At 38.6% G+C, this 19,517-nt stretch overlaps 1 protein-coding gene across 9 annotated transcripts in view; it reads left to right on the plus strand.

The window, feature by feature from the left end:
- The window catches only part of BICD1 (BICD cargo adaptor 1), a gene marked incomplete at both ends in the record, with an annotated part of 165,319 nt that extends 146,100 nt beyond the window's left edge, over nt 1-19,219 (plus strand). For 4 of the 9 annotated variants that reach the window (XM_079539617.1, XM_079539618.1, XM_079539620.1 and 1 more), the window contains one exon: nt 13,144-13,191. In XM_079539617.1, the coding sequence (XP_079395743.1) occupies nt 13,144-13,191 (48 nt within the window). Of the gene's footprint in view, nt 1-6; nt 198-13,133; nt 13,220-19,019 lie in introns of those variants that run through there. The other 5 variants (XM_079539613.1, XM_079539614.1, XM_079539612.1 and 2 more) reach the window with 5 other exon arrangements.
- Nucleotides 19,220-19,517: the final 298 nt, after the last annotated feature.

Below are 19,517 nucleotides of genomic sequence, written 5' to 3' on the forward strand. Positions count from 1 at the left end.
TGCAAGACTATTCTCACCTTCCCTTTGTGATCAGAGCCATCCCAGGACTTCAGGGACCTACCTCCAGAAATTATTAAGAGCCCCCCCTCATCCCGCCTCCACAGAATCATATCTTCTGAGGGGTCCCCCTTCCATGAGTGAATTCATCCATGGGCACCGTCTCAGCAAGGAAAAAAGGTTAACTGTGGCCACACCAGGTAAACATTTTTTCCTTGGGTGCATGTGGTGCTGAGTGGTTAGCAGAGCAGGGGACCCTCCCGGCACTGCAGATGCAATCTAATTTGGGTACCTTCTTGTGACTTGAACAGCAAAATGTCTTCTCCTGTGTCACCTGTAGCAGGAGCTGACATTCTGCCAGCTGTGGCCCAAACTGGTTCCAAATGCAGTGGGGGAAGTCCCACTGAGGAATACATGGGTGCAGTCCTGCTGGCATCCACAGAGGCTGCACCCCTGTGCTTAGGTGGTGCTTGGCTATGTTGATAGTCATCAAAGGAGACTCAGACCGAACAAGACAGAGAAGTCAGAGGGATGAGGACTAAGGATGGAGTTGCTGGCATTGTCCATCTCCTGCCCACACTGCAGTATTCAGTCAGGTTTTTCTAAGGTGTAATGTCAAACTCAGATGATCTAGCTTATATAAACTGAGTTGTGAAGTGTTATCTTCGCAGGAAGCTTTTGCTCCTCCTTTCCTGCCCAACTATAGTATCTGCTTAGAACAGTGTGCAGAAGGAAATCCAATCTGAAAGTCATTTCAAAGGTTGTGACATCTTTCTCCTGACAAAGTAATAACTACTTTTCTTCTGTGCCTGTGCAGAACTTTTAGCCTGCAACTATGCACATCTTTTTCATTTAGAGTTTTGAGATTTCTTATACACAAAAAGCAGAAGTAGAATATGTAAAAGCTAAAATCCATGAAGTGCTTTCTGCTAAAGTAAGTACCTATTCCAGAAAGCTGAGCAATACCCTAGAGTATGTTATGTCTCAGTGCCATAAATACCATACCACCTTTGAGTAGTGCCATGCCGGTAATACTCGTAACACTCATAAGGACAAGTGTAAAACTGCAGTTAGTGTTTCTGCTAAGGAGTGTTGCAATAAGTAAATTGAAGAGCTGGTTCCTGTGAGGAAAAGGGTGGGTAGGAAAAAGCAAAGACTTAAAAATTTGTAAAATAAAAGGTACAGAGCTTTTGTGAGGAAGTGGAAGGAAGTAGACCCTCAGATGGCAATCTTCTACCATATGTTTTACCAGACCTCTATTTGTAATTGTACTTCTAATGTACAATTTACAAGAGACCATCAGGCCAAGGAAAAATGGTGTTTAATCCAAGGACTTGATGACCTTTGTGTGAAGACATGTGACCTCTGTATCGGATCTGCTCTTTGATGGTTAGAAGAAGCAATGATTTAAAAAGAAGAGTGCTCAACAGATAAGACAAATTATTTACTGTTCTGCAAAATTGTTAGTAATAAATATATACATTTTACATTACATTGTAAAATATGTAATCTTTGAATATGGAACTCTAGGTCCTGACTTTCTTTATGCATTAAATTTTTGTCCCCATTTTTGTGGACAACCATCTAATGTCTCTCAGAGCATCACAGATTCACAGGCCAACAGATTGAGAAATACTGGCACAGTCTCTCTGACTTCTTGCGGTAACAGAGGCCAAGGGATAAAGCAGCTTGAAAAGTAGAATTGCCTTGAAAATATATTTGTTTAGAGTCTCATCTCACACCTTAGGTACATCTTTTTAAGTGAAGAGGCTTGAGACAGTGCTACTGATTTATGTCACAGTTTCCCTTGTGATCATAAAATAGTCAGCTTTCTGACTGCATTTGTCAAAACTGTATTCCATTACATGGACTTGGTCTCAGCCAGGCATCCTGACAGGTGAGCCTGACAGGTTCAAACCAGTGATTTATTTTGAGCACTCCAATTCCATTCTCAGCAGAGCCCATGTCAGAATCAGGATGAGGATCAGGATCAGTCTTGCCAATTCCTGGAAGGTTATTAAAAGACCAAAGGAGTAAGACACTAAGTAGGATTTTATGTGTTCTGTCTAGTTATCTTTATTTCCTGAAGGTAAAAGGAACAGTAAAAGATGGTATTCTGCTGCCTTTAGGGAATGTTTAAAATGCCTGCTTGTAACAGAGAATTTATTTTTCCAGATGATATATGCAGTAAAACAAACAAGCAAAGTAACAACTCCCCCCTTCTTGGGTGGGTTTTCTATGGCACTGAGGTTGCCAGAGTGCAAGAAACATCTGGACAATCCTTTCAGACAAATGGTCTAATTTTTGAGTGGTCCTGTCCGGAGCCAGGAGTTGGACTCAATGATCCTTGCGAGTCTCTTCTAACTTAGGCTGTTCTATGATTCTTCTTCATCACAGAGATGGCAAAAGAACTATGTCCAAACTCATACGCTAGGAGTGGGAGGGAGAATGAATCAGGACAAAATTAATTGTGTTGGGTTTTAATTTTGTTTTTTAAAGCCGTGAAAGGTTTCCATCCTCTGAAGATTTCAGCCACACGATATGTGTGATTTGCTATCTTTTCATTAGCTCCTAGTACTGGGGACTGCGAGGCTGTAGGTGGGAATGCATTTGATGGAGACTAAGAGCCAGAAAGCTGCTTTCTTCAGAGGTAGTTCCTGGCATGAAGAATCACTCATAAAGCCCTGAAGACTCACTATTGAAGCTAAACTAAGGGCCTTTCAAGAGAGTAATTTCTTACTTGATTTCCCCTTGACTGCCCTCAACTTTGAATCAGCACGTGTGTCCATCTGACATCAAGCTGTGGCAATATGACCTTATCTGGGCCGTCTAATTGAATTAATGGCTGCTAACCACTGTGGCTAAATATATCACTCATCCATTTCCAAAGTATCGCACTTTGTTTCCTCTAGGTAATACCCTAGGTAATGGTGTGCATATAGTTTTGCCGTGCATTTCTTTTTCCCTTCTGTTATTAACATATATTTTTACACATCAAAATCTTTATTCTTCTGATAGAGAGATCCAGCCTGTATTTGTCCAACAGAATTCCAGCCTACTTTCGCATGTTGCTTTTTTCACGATTACCTGAAGAATTCAGGGCATAAAGAAAAAAGCTGGTTTTGGCATTGTTTAACACTGAATTAAAAATGACCTTTCATTGCAGTTGTATTCAAAATCTTTCCAAATTTTCGTATACAGGGCTTGAAAACAAAGTCAGTAGATATCTCCTATTGTCTTACAGTCAGAAAAATGAAATACGCTTCTCCTGACTTCTTCAGCAAAAGAACAAGACAGAAAAAGACTACTATAAGTGCCTTTATACTAGTTTTTTTGTTTGTTTGTTTTTCTTCTTTTTTTCCATCTGTTACTTTAGGATGGGAATTCTCAAAGTTGAATTTAAAATTCTCCAATTCTGGTTGAAGATTTGTGCACAGTCCAATATTTTACTCTACGGAAGTAGAAAAAGAAAGAAAATGCGTGACACATTTCTCTCAAATCCACAGCCTATCAAGTTCTCATGTTTGTTGACACAACCTGGTTTAGCCTATCAAGTTTCTACAGAACTATCTTGATTTACTTCAGTTTTTGTTCTGTAGGTTTTAGATTTTTTTAATTTTTTTTTCCATTTTTGCAAGACCATTTCATAGAATGGTGTTTCTAAAGCTTTTAAAAATAAAAGCCACTTTTAATGGCTTTTGACAGTAAATTTTGGAGAACTGTTCTTTCCATAAAACACATTAAACATGAAAGTTTGCTTGATTTTCAGATGTCTTTCAAGGCTGTTTTACAGAATGGCTTTTACTTCTCCTGAGAAGAGACTAATATGGAAGATAAAGACAGCTCAAGGAGTACCATATAATAGTGCAACTGCTCAAGCACTCAGACCATCACTTCTTGTACTTAATTAAAAGTATATGTATATCTTAACAGAAAATCATCCAAGACTAATTTCCACTGTAGCTCTGTTATATTCAAATCAAAAATGATTAACAATTTGATACAAATAACTAGTTTTTACTTAATGGTTTGCATTCTTACCATCAAACTCAGCTAAATTTGTGTAATGCTGAAGGAAATTCCAATAGAGCAGAATGATAATAAATGCTAATAGATTATCCAAGAACTAATTTGCACCATCTGAAGGTCGAAATTATTTCTTAAAGCTGACAAGGAAAACAATAATGAAAGAAACTCAGTCATCCAATATGGAGGTCCTAGTAAGTCTCTCAGTTAAGTTTTTAATTTGAGACACAAGGGGAATTGCATAAGAGTTGTCTTTGTTAACTGCCCTTTTACAGGTAGTGGTTTCACCTAAGAGGAGTAAGTTAGAAATCTGGGAATGCACAGTCTTACCAATACGAGGAGCAGTGGGTCTTCTGAGTAGAGCGGTCATTATAGGGAGTTATAGGAAATGCAAGGTGTTGTGTAACTTCTCCCGACAGAAGGATTGGGCAACACCCACTGCTGCTATTTTCATTTCTTCATACTATACGTTGAGCTCTTTCAAGGTGTAATTTTTTAGGAAAATGCTTTTTAAGAAATACTCTGTAGATTCACTGTGAAAACAAAAGTGCACAACCTTTCTCTTATATATGTCTTAAAATAACGTTGTTGTGGAAGTTGTCACATGGGACAAGATTCTTGGCTTCTGTTTCTGCTTTTTCACATTGTTTAAGTAGTGGGAAGATATGGAAAATATGTTCAAAGAGAATATTATGGGTAGAAACTCTTGGTAGGAGATGAAGCTGGCTTTCCCTTCCCAGTTTGGATGCAGTGTTTGGGAAAATGATCAGGAGTGGTGCAGGCTGATGCTCAATGGAAGAGGCTGCCCACAGAGAAGACCCATGCACCCTACATAAATGGAAAGGCAGGGGAAAGGGGAAGATGTTTTTGATAGTAGTTTGTCTTCTTTCAGTATGTGGTGAACAGGGCTTAAGCTCATGGTCTGTAGCTGTGTGCTTTGTTTTCTTGCTTAGAAATATTTTGCAAAAAATGGCTCTAGCTTTGCTTTAGAACTTAAATACCAGAATCACAACACTTCTCAGACATTTCTGAACCATGCTACCATAAATACTACTTCAGTTACCTAAACTTTGCCTTTTTGAATACACTTCTTTCACTTTCGAAACAGTAGGACTGTTAGAACTCTGAACAGTGAAGAAAGCACGGCTTATTTAAAAATTATTATGGAAGAAGTTGTTTGAGGAACATTGTCAGACGAGGCCTGAATTTTGTTAGGAGCGTGCACTGAAGATCTCCATAACTGATCAGGTCATCCTGTGAACAGTTTTCAAAGCAGTTATTTACTTCCCCTAGTTGAGTTATCTCCGAGCTTGTACAATCAACTATGGCAAGGCTCATACAATATTGGTGTAACATGTCTCTGCTCTCTATAGAAAACAAATTTTATGTGACTTTTACCAGTGTTTTGAAAACCTAGAGGGTTTTTTTGTTTGTTTGTTTTCATCTGAACATGATGCTCTTCACAGAAAGGATAATTCAGTCATTATTACCTGTGTTCCACTTTTTGTTCTGCATTGTTCTATTTTCTGTGACTTTTGTAAATATGGCATATCTGTGTATATAAGTGTCCATTGTTTAATGAGTGTTATTAGTGCATATATACAGATATATGTATATACTTTCTTGCTCTTGGGGCCATGTCGTGCATCTGATATGCTCATTTAACAAAGCTTAATGAGCATTACATGTTTATGCCATTTCAAGCATGGTACATTGTCCTTGTGAAGGCCGTTTTGAATTTGAAGAAGAGTATCCTTGCCAAGGACATTAGTTGGCTGTAACTGATGAAGAAGTCAGCTAGCTAAATGTACTTTTACCTCTTGGTGCCACTGTGAACAGGACTTTTTTGCTCTATGCTTTTCCTCTCTTTCACTTAGCTTTCCAGTTGCCACAGATGAGACCAAAATCATTTCATGCTTATCAGTATAATTTAGCTACTTCAACATAATTTAGCTGCTATGTCATGAATTCACTGCAATTCTATGGGTTACACTGAATTCTTACTTTTATTTTTCCTTACATAAAAAGTGGATACAAAATAAAACCTCTTTTAATAGAAATCCAGATCTGTTTGTTAAAAGATTTGGGAAGAAAAAAAAAAAAAAAAAAGAAAAAGATTGCAGTGAAACCCATGCTTTACTGTTTCATATTTTCATCAAAAGGTTATTGACATTTTTCCTTCTATATCCAAGTTATGATCTCATTGTTAGCTGGAATATTAAATGTTAACATAATTTGCTGAAGTTCTCCAGTAAATCTTTATTAGTCTCCTGATTATTTCTAACAATATGGGCATGCAGGTGATACATCATATGTTATAGGTGTGTTACCAGATATTTCTTGCTTTCTGTGAAAATTTTGGGCTTTGGAATCCAATGTTATCTATTAGATAAAATAGCACTTCAAGTTTCTTGAAAATGTTGATAACAAAAATCATCTGTCTTTATCTTCTTTTATGACAAGGTTTAATGTGGTTTCACGACTTACTGATTTTTACCATCAAATATACAGGAATATTCAATATTGCGCTTCTCATCTCATAAAATAGGCAAAGCAGAAGTGAGTATCTGTTTAAATTAGACACACTGATATTTTAGCTCTCCGGTAGAGCAATTCCTTGGACTGTTGTGATGTATGGAGTAAGTTCACCAGAAATCTTTAACCAAATTGAGTATCTCTAATAATAAGTATTTTCCTGCCTGCATTTTTAGACCTATGAAAACTTATAGTTGTACCTTATGTTGTTTCTTCCAAAGCCTATTTAAGCTGTTATTGCCATTAGCTTCAAGTTTTGGATTGGGCCCTTGTTTTCCTGCAAAATACTGCAAATATTTTTGGTTTAAATATATTTGTGACCATCTGAAATATATTTCAGAAACTAAGGTTTCCATAAAAAATGGGTAATCATCTCGACAGAAATATTATTTATTTTAAGACCTTCCTTTTCCTCTTTTGCAATCTCTGAAATGTGTGTGTGTCTGTTAGTGAATAAGTATCTCATGATGCCTCAGATGTTTCTCAATGTGCTTGTTATGAACTGTGTATAAAAGAAACTGAATGTATTTATTGTTTCAGCTTCTACCCATTCCCATTTCTGCTGTTTTACTAACCCATTATTTAGCTTCTTGACAGATTTAATGAGGAATTATTTAAAGCATTCAAAGAAACCATTTGAAAAATGACATAAACTCATCGTGATATAAAAAGTGTGAAAAAACCTACAGAGTTGACAATTAGTCTTTTAATGTTTTTAGTTTAAACTTGGAGAATAAATGTATCTCACACATTTTATTAATGAGTAAGAAAAAATCTTCTATTATTATTACTGTTCTTAATATGAGCTCCAGTAAAGAGCAAGACTGGCATATAGCTTGGATATGTCAATACTGAAGCACATGGATTGATGGGAAACAGCTCTCAAGGCTGGGGATAATTTAGATCTAAAAATAAAGTAGAAATCAAGTCATGCAAGGTAAGGGGAGAGAGAGTATTTTGTTACTGCTGCACAGATGAAAGAGCTCACTAGAATATAGCCAAGACACCCGACATAGTATAGGAAGCCATTGAGTAAGAGATGTACTAAGCTATGTCTGTCAATGTCAACGTGTCACGTAGTGCACAGAGTTCTTAATGATGCTCCATGGGTTTTATGGGTTTCATTGTGGAATTCAAATAAGGCAGATAGCACTTCTCTAAATGTTATAAGAAAATAGCTATGAAATACCCTGCCTGTTCCAACAGGCTCGATCATCTGGTCTTACTTCTGAGAAGCAGTTAGCTGGTGGCTTTCTGTGATGTTTACTCTGAGACTATTCTGTCTGGCATAATCTGGACGGCAAATGGGAGAAAAGAGGAGGAGCAGGTGTCAGAAGCTTGGGTGCGTAGAAACAGAGGGACATTCCTGGGCCACTTTGGAAGACAACAAGCAGAAGTAACAAGAGATGAAGATCAGTGTGCAAATGAGAGTTTAGCAGCAGGCTCACAACTCTTAACATTTATTCTTCAAATATTGAGAAGACTAAGAAATAGGTTGTGGAAGAATTGTTTTTTGTTGTTGTTAAAACATCTTCAAGTAACAAAAATCATCTAATTTCTCTGAATAGTAAGTTTAAGATATGAATTACTTGGATGTTTGTAAGGCTTGAAATAAAAATTTCATAGTATGTCATATTCACTATGAAGTAAGTCAGAACTCATACCTCATAGATAAATATGTCTATCTACAATCAACCATCTATCAACTATCCTTTTTTTTTTCCAGTTTAATGGAAGGATAGAACTGAGGGAAAAACCAAGGGAGCTGACTACTGAAAAATGTTTAAGAGCTAACTTACTACAGGTCATGTTTATGTGGAATGTTATAGCTGCCAGAAAAGGACTGGCTCTCACAGAGTTCTGCAGCATCTCTGTTTCTTGACTCAGGCCCTCTGGCACTGCTGGTTTTGCTCTGAGATCAGGACAACTCGAGTCAATCCTGTTCTAAGAGAGCTGAGATCTGTGAGGCTGGCTAGGCTCACGATGGCTCCACTGGAGTCCTCTCCTTCCGGGAATACGCTGCAGAAACACAGAGCTGCACTCACTTTGCAGCTGACAGGCTTCCCAGCTGGAACTTTTTACAGGGCAAAAGTGACTGCGTTATTTCCAGACCCAAACTGACCCTGGAAACAGGAGAAGGGAGAGACTCTTCTGATCTTTGACCTGTACCATTGTTCATGCCTTTTTCCTAAGGTGAACCATAGCTGTCCTCTCATCAGCTGTTTGTGATAACCGTTAACACTGAAAGTTCCTCTTGGCCTTGAAGAAGGTCAAAGTTATCTTATAAAAGCAGAAATAAATGATAAGTGAAACTAGCTAGTCAAATATTAGCCTAAACATCTTTTTTCATGAACTATGAAAGATTAGATAGATAGGTAGATAGATAGATAGATAGATAGATAAGAAGAAGACATTTTTTTTCCTCTAGACATAAATAGACGTGTCTCATCCTATCAGATTGCAGTTTGAAAGCACCTCTACAAATCTCAACTCAGCAAGATGGGCATGTGTTTTACTAGCTTCTGCCCCATTCTCCTTGGCATATCACATTTGTCTTTTGAGTTTGGAAGTTCTCCTTGTTCCTTGCCTTCGAATAGAGGGGATTGATTCATTGTCTTCATAGGCCTCTGATGTGAGGCACTGTGTTTCTTGCTTTTGCACAGCCAGAAGACTCCTTGTTTATTTTTTTTGCCCAATACTTTTGACTCTTCCTTCATTCTTTTCTATTAAACTGTCGTCTCAGAGAATAAAATAATAAATTACCGTATAAATGGGGACAGCTTCTCTTTTCAAGTAAATTGTGAATTACATCTTCACAGACATGTTGTCAAATTCTTCAAAGTCAGTTGACATTGGATAGTATGACACAAAGCTATAGATTCTCTAAAACACGTAGCTATTATAGAAAGGCTTTCAGTTATCCTGGAGTGATTGATGACATATTCAAGAAAATGTGTTTTAAAAGACTGAAAAAAGCCTCTATCTGTTTGTTTTTTTCCCCTTCCAATTAAAAATATATTTCCCTAGTGTTTTCCATATCAGAAATACCAAACACTACCTGTTTAAAAAACAACAACAAAAACTTTGTTGATTGGCTCAGTTTAGTCCTTTGAGATAAAAGAGAAAACCTTCTCTAAAGATAGCTAGGCACAATTAAAACTGTTGTATATTAGTGATTCATTCCCAGCATCTCCAGTATGTTTCTCAGGATTCTTACTATTCTTGGTCTTAGTGATCTCCATAGAATGCTGTCAAATTTACTGAATGTCAAAACGTATTGAAGTGTTCCACTGCATTCTATTGAGTCTTGAGCAGGTGGGACTAAAAATGCTTGCGCATAGAATATTCACCAGGGACATTGCTGATGTCAACAGAAGGCAAGCCCATCTCTCAGATGCTAATAACCCCATTTAGCAGCCCTGTGTTGATTAGAGTCATCCAGTTTATGGACTGGAGGGCAGAGCACACATTGTGACATGAGGGAAATGCATTGTTTTGGTGGCTGAGTCAAAGGGAAGCACAGGAAAATATTTTTTTCTGAGATTTGCTCTCATCAAGTAATTTATAGTTGCACATGCAGTTCTCATATGAACAGATGTAGCTTCACTGAGCTTGTTATTTTAATGCTCTTACATCAGGAGCTGATTAGCCCAATTAAGACTGGGTTTTAGATTCCTAATGAAAATCAGCACTGCCTAATGTGTGAAAGAAAATCTCTGAGCCCTTCACATCTCCATTCCTAGCAAATGGCTAAAATGTTAAGAACTGAAAAGCCTGAACAAGCCAAACTTACAGTAGAATTCATGCCTCTGAAGCTCCAAAAGGTGCTGTGGTGATCTGATATTGCCATATATACTCACTTCACATCCTGCTGAACTCATTAAAAATTGATGTGTGCATTTTGTTTGTAGCATAACTCCTCTTTGCTTTTTATGACTGAAATCATCACTGACTTGCATTTCTTTGTCACGGGTTCATGGAGTCATAAAAGCATTCTTAGGAGCTCAGCCAGCTCGTACCATGTCCCAGTCACTCACTGCCTCACAGCAAGTGGAAATGATAGGGAAATAAAGGAGTTTGTATTTAGTAACTCAGTGCTTTTCTCTGAGGTCATGCCATATATAATCTGTTTCTGCTCCCCAAGTGTCTTCTACAAAAATGTCAACGTGTCCTTTCATTTAGTAGCTAGATTGATATTCCTACAGGCTTAAAAATAGTGGGAACAGACCTCTTCCAGTTTAACATTTTTTTGTTTTCATAGAAGCGTGTCTGACTTTCCTTGTCTTTATGGCATGTGGCAGTAAAGGCATGTTTGAAACTATTAATCTTAGACTGTTTCAGAAGAAAGTATTCTTTTACTTGACAGAATCAGAAGTTCCATAGTAGAGCAGAAAGACCAAATGCTGTCTTCCAGTTTTCACCATTAAGCACAGTATAACAAGAAGTCATTTCACGACTGTCATGGCTTTAAATAATAGGGTTGCAAATCCTGCAGAACATTTAAAAGGATTAAACACTGAAGGAATAAAGTTAGCTCTGGCACAGCTGCTTGGATGTAAGTAGATGGGAGCCTCTTTGAATTTCAGATGTGTATGTGTAAGCCATACGTATTCTGCTTAACTATTTCCTAGCATAGTGCTCAGGTACTTCACTCTGAGGGAATGTAGAAGAACAATTCAGCCTTTTTAAGTCACGTGGGCCACTAGTTACAGGTGTGACTGAGGTTGAGCCAGATTCTATGCGTGTTGCTGACACCAAGGAGAACTGCCGCCATGTGAAGTAGGGAGCTTGCTTTTGTTGAACATTTCTTACCCAGGCTTCATGATGCCTGCAGAATCTGGCTCTATGTTTGTGTGCTCTGCCAAGTCTAGCAGATGAAGAGGCTTCATAAAATGTTTGCAGGATGCTGAGATATTAGAATATGATCATAAATCAGGCATTTGCGTTATTCCTGGCAAAGCCTGTTAGAACAGTTTCTTCTGTATCTATGAAACCTATCCACACCTTTTCATCACACAGCATTCTGCTTTCTTCTTTTTCTCACTCTCCTGTTAAGTTGTTGGAGAAAACTTCGCTTTGGACTTCAGCAAACTAGTTCATTTAGAATACAACATTATTTTTTTCTCTGGCCATCATTTTCCTTCTATAGTTACAGGCTTCTCTGTCTATCAGGCACCACTTTCCTTTCAGCTGAGCTTTGTGCTGAAGTGACAGACCCTTCTATTGGGGTCTATATGGGTTGTAAGCTCTTGCATTCCTGTGCTGCAAGGACCATAGTGACCATCTTAGCATATGAGAGAATGGCACAATATCCTTTCTTCTTCTGCTGCTTCTTCCCAACACAATGGTACCTGCACTAGCTGTACATAAATATTTCTGAAGTAGTTATCTATGTACTTGAGAATATGTCCAAAACCCTCTCCAGCTATCTGAAGCAGGAAGAAACTAATGATTTGGTTATGCATGCTTCCACCCACTGGAGATCAGCACAGATTTTGATGAGAAGCAAGGAGAAACATTCTGGTCTTGTACAAAAAGGAAATGTCATGGTGCTGGATTTGTTGCTCACTCTTTGTGGGAAGCTGTGTTGTTCTGTTATCATCCAGATTCCTGACAGTAGATTACTCACAGGTTCTTCCACTTGACTGAGACAAAGAGTAGAAATGCATTTCAGAGGCCATCAATATTGTAAAGGGAAAAGGTTGCTGGTGTTGAGCTTTAATGGTGTTTAGCAGCAATTAGAAAATGAAATTCTTTCCTGTCACATGAAGTTTGATCATCTCATTTTATGTAACTCCTTCCCACTGAACAGTTAGGTTGAGAACAATAGATCTCAAACTGCACTAGAGACAAAAAGTGACCTCTGGCAGTTCTCCGGGTGGTCTGAGTTTCTCTAATGCTCAGAAGGATGCTGATGTGCGTGCTGTCTGACAATCTGAATCATGCAAGCCGTGGCCAGATTAATGTAGGGAAAACTTTTTTTGACACTTGTAAATCGTAGTAGAAAATAATGAGCCCCAAAACAGATTTTTTTCATGTTCAGCTACTTCTCTTAACTCCTTCAAATACTATGGAGTACCTGCTGTATGAATTCCTCCCTTCTCTACGAGAAGACATTCTCAAAAGCACTGTTTAGAAGTTGTGAAGACTTGCAGACTTCTCACAGATCATGATGAGATGGCATCTGTAATAACTGCTTTAGGGATAGAAGTTCTTTGGAGAAATTTTGGGTAGCTTTATTGACACTTTTTATATTAGATGTAAGCAAAACGACTTTATCATCTGCAGAAAAATGATGGGTATAAGGTTTAAATTCACATCCTGAATCTAGCCCACTGTGTGTTTAAAATAAAAAAATGTTAAGGGAAGACAAATGTAAATGTCTTCACTGCTTCTGAAAAGAAAAAAAAAAGGCAACAATTATTGTTACTGCTATCAAGAAAAAGGTGTTTCTGTCAGATAAGGAATCACACGAACATTCCTCACTAAATCTCTCCATCAGATGCACAGCCTGTGTATTGCTGTTACTAACCCCTTGCTCTGTAATCTCTCTGTATATATGTCTAATTTATCAGTTTCTTGTAGATTGTCAGCAGCCTGCTGCCTCCATACCGCCACACGGCTCACAACTAGCCAGGGGGCCAGATTGCCAGAATGTCAGGTAAACTGAACTAACTTTTCTCTTTGCACATAGCTGCATGCACGTCTGCAACTCCCCTTGTCTTCCTTGCTCAAATCTTCTTTGCTACGGTTCTTCACTACCAGCAACTTGAGCAGCAGTGATGATTTCTGCAGTGACAATACAAACACGAACCACAGATCCACACACTTACATTGAGGCGAAAATGTTAAAAGAAGGAGAAGTTGTACCTTGCAGCCCTCATTTGTTTTTTTCATACAGTTTCTCCATGTTGCCAAAACAGCAATGATTCTACTATGTTGCTAGATAAATTTACTTAAATGGAGGACTTGATTTTTAGGGCTGGGCACAGATTTCCATTTTTGTAGGGTGGCATTTTAAAGGTACTTGTGAGATCTCAGCAACTTCAGAAAAAAAGAGATGACAGTGTGTTTTTTATATGTTCATAGCATGTGCTGTGCACAGTCACTTCTCATTTGAAACAATTTCCATTATTTTTAGACCTTACCCTGATCTATAGCAACCCAGCTGATCTACAGCCCTATTTGCGATAAAACTACTTCCTACAGAACGTTAAACTTCATGTTCAGAAGCTTGCTGTAATAATGCAGACTGGTGGAGGGATGGGGTAGAGCTTTCAGGCTGCACATGAGGCACTGCTAAGCACTATTGCCAGCTCACAAGTCTGCCAACGGCCTTGGAACAGCCCCTTCATATGTACTTCTCTGTTATTCCTCCCCTAAATGCTAGCAAACTATTGCTTCTGCAGTTTTAAACATCCTTCTCAGAAGGGAAAAGCTACATCACTTAACTCTGCTATGCACTTGTTGGCAAGCATTGCTTTGTTCAGCAGACTAACCTGCAGAAAGGGGCACATTCCAAGGGAAAGCCTCAGGGCTTTCTGCATTATCCCTGAGTGCTTCCTCAGTTAGAAAGATCTCATTAGCTACAATCAGAACTGGATATATTGGTCAAGAAGTCATTTTTGGCATGTTTCCAAATAAAATCAGAGTATACAATGGCACATAAAATGGTTAATCTTGTAATATGGTTAATATTTTTAAAAATTAGATCAGTCATTCTGCAAAGAAGACATACTGCTATACTTATCTGAACTACTGACCTCCAAAGGACTGTAATTTTTACCACTAGATTGGTACTCTTAATTAAGAAAAAGCACCATAGTATTTTTTATATATCAACACTGATGCCTTCCTTGTCTTGGCCACATAGCTGTGTAGCCTTGTAAAGCACTGAAGCATAACAGACCTGGTGCAAGAGAGTATGATGGTATGAGTTTGTGAATGCTTTAAATGAAATGACTGAAATCTGCAGTGAAAATTGCTGGCTTTTTAAGAACCAGTTATGTGAGTTTGTTCAGGTTTTCTATACCCAGGAGAGGAAGAAGGCAGCAGCTTGTGATGTCCTTCCTCCTCCTTTTAGAGTTCCTCCTGATGTAGCACAACTGCTTTCAATCATACAGTGATATCAGATGAGGAAGGTATTATGTTAAAGCTGTGTCCAGCCCTAAAGTCACCCATTTTAAGAGAGAGCTATGCTTGTTTTTTAAGTCTCTACCGTCATTCTTGCAGTCATGTGACATCTCAATGGCATTTCACCTAGGATCAAGAGATAGCTTGTAAAGAAACCTCCCACATCCTGCTATATGCCTAATGGTGTTCAAACTAGTTTGTTCTGAGGTAGCACAGAGGTCCGCTCTGAACTTTAACATTAAACACAGAGAGCTTTCCTCATCCAATATCTGTGCTGAGTTTTAAATGGCACTTGTGCATCTCTTGATTTTTCACAGTAGTTGTGAAAGTGTGCTGATTCCAGTCATCTAGTCACTTTGATTAGCTGTACATCTGTCTGTCTTCTTGCTCATGCCTGCATGTTTCTGCTAAAACCTGATCTGGAAAATCTAGGAGAACCTTTTGTTAGAGGTTTTCAAAGGAAACTGATGAAGCAATGCGTGAGAATCTAAACTCTGCATTCCATGCCTCACCTCAGTTTCTATGTCCAGAACTGTGGGCAGGCAACCAGACGTCGGCCTACCCTGAAAAGTACTGGATGGTGTTCACCCCTTCCTGCATCAGTAGCTGTCTGTTTGATGTATTATATTGCACAAGACTAAACTAATACTGTCATCCAGTGTTTACAAGAATGTGTCTGTCTTTGGATCACATGCTGGACCCACGTTGTCTAAAAAACAATCAAAAACAAAACAAAAGTCCTGATCCTGAAATAAAACATAGGGTTAATTGTTAAGAAAATAAGATTAAAGTTGAATAAGGAAAGATGCACATGAAAGGGTTGCATTCTGAATATATCACTGGTCTGTTTGTATTTTCCATTGCTGATTCATTACAGTTACAACCTATGCCAGAAAATATTGCATGTGAATGATGTCTTTAAGAAAACAACACAATATTTACTAACACCAAAGAGCATTGCATGATATTTTTCAATTGATTTTAGAACTATATGATGAGCTTTGTGAGTTTTGGGAGGGGAGAGAGCTGATTAAAAACAAATAATAGTAACATGAAAAATTACATGGGCCATATTCATCAACTGAATGGATATCTTCCCAAATGATGGCAGCCTTTAAAGAAAGGATTACAGAAATGTTTAAAAAGCAGCAGATATCCTTGGGCAGAAATGTAACAATATTCTTATTCTCACTTAGTAGCCAACAGCTTTAGGTTCTTCCATGTCTTTCTGTTCCTTCATGTTCCTAATCTCACCTGCCACCCTCTACTGCCTGTAACTGTCAATATGCCTGATAGCTGAGCTCCAGGACCTGCTGCCACCATCACCTGTCCTGCCATGAAAAGCACCCTGCATGCCATGTGTCAACTGCTGGTTCTGCTTGATGGATAATGCAATTTTTGTTTAGATAGTGCTGCAGTGATTTGCATAACCCACCTGGGTGTACTGTTCTCCTGAAAGGAGGATGGCACAGCAGTAGAGTGTTATGATGAGAGTCAAATCTTCTAGGATTGTAAGTGATGGGTGTGTATATGTTGCTGCAAAGGTACCTGCACTGATAACCTTGTAATTTTTTTTCTCTTCTCAATGCCCCTAATATTTATTATCGGTTGAAAAGGGAATGGTGAGACAAAGTTTTCAATTCCTTTTGTGGACAGAAGTATACTTGTATTTGAAAGTGAGAAGCCACACACAGTTACTGTGGAAAAAATAGGATGTAATTCTAAGTATAGTACTTCCTAAACAGAGCATATTCTGGAATAGTTTTTATTACAGTATTTGCAGTCAAGGTTGATTTTGTGCTGAAACTGATGCCAGAATGGTAATGAGACTGAATGTGTTTAGAGGAGAAGTCTATTTGTGTCAGAGGTCCTGTTTCAGGTCATTACTGCACATAACTAGTCTCAAGTACGGCCATTTTCTCACCAGTCCTCTCCCTTGAAGCAAGAACTTCTTATGTTGTTTATTTTTAAAGCTGGGAAGAAAGCCCCAAAAGACAGACATACCTCTGCTACTGAGAAAGGAAAACACTGAGTTTCTATTCCTTTCTGACAATTACAGTTCTTTCGAGGAAAAAAAAAAAAAGAAGAAGAAAAAAAAAAAAAAAGAAATGGGGCAGCAATGGAGGAGAGCAAGGCTGTCTTTCTAGAGTAACACAACCATCTTGTTTGCCTTCCCTGCATGTGCCATGTTAAAGTTTTAATTTGCTTTTATTTCTCTGAAGGACTTAGTAGTGCTTTTTTAAAGACTACCTGGAAAGCTTAGGAGGTGCTGAAGCCTGGAGATGTCTCTTCATGAGTGGATAGCTTCTAGAGTAAATGCAGACCTTTTGGATCCATCTCCTGACGCTCCTGAGACAGACTCATTTGAGAAGAGTAGGAAAAGATCTCTCAGATCCCTCTTCAGATTCTCTGTCTGCATTGGTATGATGCAGAATGTGACAGAACAAACAGATGATTACAGCCATGGAAATAAATACTTAGAGAACACAGGCTTGGTGTCTTCTCAGGGTGTTTGATTAAATAAGCTCACCTAGTAAGTTTCAAGAACATATTTTGACTGAATACTTATGCCTAGGTGGTTAGTTTTAGATGATATATGAACTGAGGAGTCATAGTTCTAAAAAGCAGTCAACTCTTTGGGACTGACTTACTCAGCCAACTTCAAAATGGAACCTATGAGGTCCTGAGCTCCTATAACTCACTCTCACCAGCCATTTTGTAATCAAGCAGTTCATCTTCAGGGGCAGGGACCTGCAAGTTTCTGATCTTCAAAGAGGACCAGAGGTGCAGGGGCTCCAACTCCTGCTGAATTGCAATACCTATGGATTTTTGGGGCATAATCTCCTCAATGCCCTTGATTTAAAACCTGGACTTTGCCATCTCCTTTCTTAATGGCAGTAGTCCACACTTGTTTGTGTCTTCTGGGAAATGCAGTGCCGTTTCTTTGTTTCCTATATGTGGAACTGCAGACATTTTCAGTATTGCTGGCATTTCCAATGGCAGACTTTCAAATACCGCTGGCATTTCAAATTGATTTGTTTCCAGCAATAGACTAATTGCGTGCCTTCAGCCAGCACTCGATAGTCTGTACTGCAGAGATAATTTGCATGTTTTTTAAAGAAGGAAAGTGGAAAAAAAGCAGATTTTCTTAAAGACGGGGCTGTGAATTGATTGTGATTCATCATATATCACTGTTGAACTTGGAATAACTTCAAGACCATCGAATGTTTGAAGGATTAAGAAAAAAAAACCTACTCCCAGTCATATTTTTTGAATAAATTACATTTATTTGTATTCTGCTTTGGAATCTTGCTTTGCCATATGCTTACCTTGAAAGTTTAATGCCTGACACTTAGCTTGGCATCAGCTAGATGAGCTGAAGTTCACCTTCATAAAACAGGATGAGCCAAGGCTGAGGAATGATTTGGGGCTCACTTGAGCAGCATCTGCATTGCCCTCTGCTGCAGTATACACTGCTGAGCTAAGTGAGCAAAGCTGTGTAGTTGAAGCTTTGCTTGAATGTTACGGAACTTTGCACCAAGGTGTGGGGGTGTGTTCATGTTAGCTGCCCCTTATCTTTGTGCTGCCACTAATAGACCACAACTCCACCCACTGTCTGATTTATTGAAAGCTGGTTCAGACCCCTCTGTACCATATGACAGGGAACACTATAATTGCACACGTAGAGGCTTGAGGGATTAATGCTATCATTGGAACAGCTGTTCATGAAAACTAGTCAACAACAGCAAAAGACAGAACTGAAGAGAATTCAAACATGTAAAACAAAAACTCTTGGAAAGTTTTGATTACAAAATACAGAATGTTGCGTGATGAGGAAGGTCAGACTGTAGTTATTTGAATGTCATAGTTCATAGCTCACATTCAGTAAAAGACAATGTTTTCACAAAATGATGAAACCCGACTTCCACATTAGCACTCTCCTAGAGCAATTAATCATTTGTGTATAAATAAATAATTCTTAACCCTCATATAAAGAGTGTGTCTCGCCCTTCAAATTTGCTTCCCCCTTTCACAATTGCATTCATTTCTCTACAGAGCATTTTTCATCAGAGCATGCAAACGGCCGTATTGTGTGTGTATTGTGAACTGTCAAGCAGGCTGTGTACAGCATTTCATGTCATACATCCAGGTGTCACTCAACGTGTGCATGCTGGGGATTTTCTTTATTTATGCTGTGTATCTAAGGATGCAGATTTAGAGATGAGTTTCCCTCACCTTTTAGAGTTTGTTTCCAGCCTTGAACAACTTACCTGCGCGTAAAACTTTGCCGTGTATTTTAAGCACTTGTTTTTCTTTCTGATTTTCAGTCCTAGTGCTCTTCCAGAAGAGCAGCCACATTCCAGCTCTCAGTGTGCCCCTCTCAACTGTCTCTCTAAGCCTCCTCCTTACCCCTAATCTTCATATGCAACGTAAGAGAAAACGCAAACAGAGTGGAGTTCATGCAACAAAGGTTCGGGTTGTTCCCAGCGAGCGGGTAGACAATCCTGCCTTGTTGCTGCATCGATAAGTCTGGATTCATATCCACTGCTCTGGCAACTGAGGGAAGGTTGAGAAGAAGAACACAAAGCACAGAGCCCAACCTATCAAGAAGACTTTTTATGGTTCCTCTGATTGTATTCAAACTTTACAACTAAAGTGTAGTGAAATTTAATATCTCAACAGAAATGTTCCTCCCAGCTGCTTGGCTTTACCTCTGAAATAATGAGAGACTTAAGCCAGTATTAATAAAGATAAAGTATCTTACTAAACCCTGCCCTCATAACCTCTGAGTTCAGCCATAGGAACCAGTTCACATTTTCTTTCGT

The sequence above is a fragment of the Tetrao urogallus genome (assembly GCF_951394365.1).
Source record: "Tetrao urogallus genome assembly, chromosome: 1".
In the NCBI taxonomy this organism is placed as follows: domain Eukaryota; kingdom Metazoa; phylum Chordata; class Aves; order Galliformes; family Phasianidae; genus Tetrao; species Tetrao urogallus.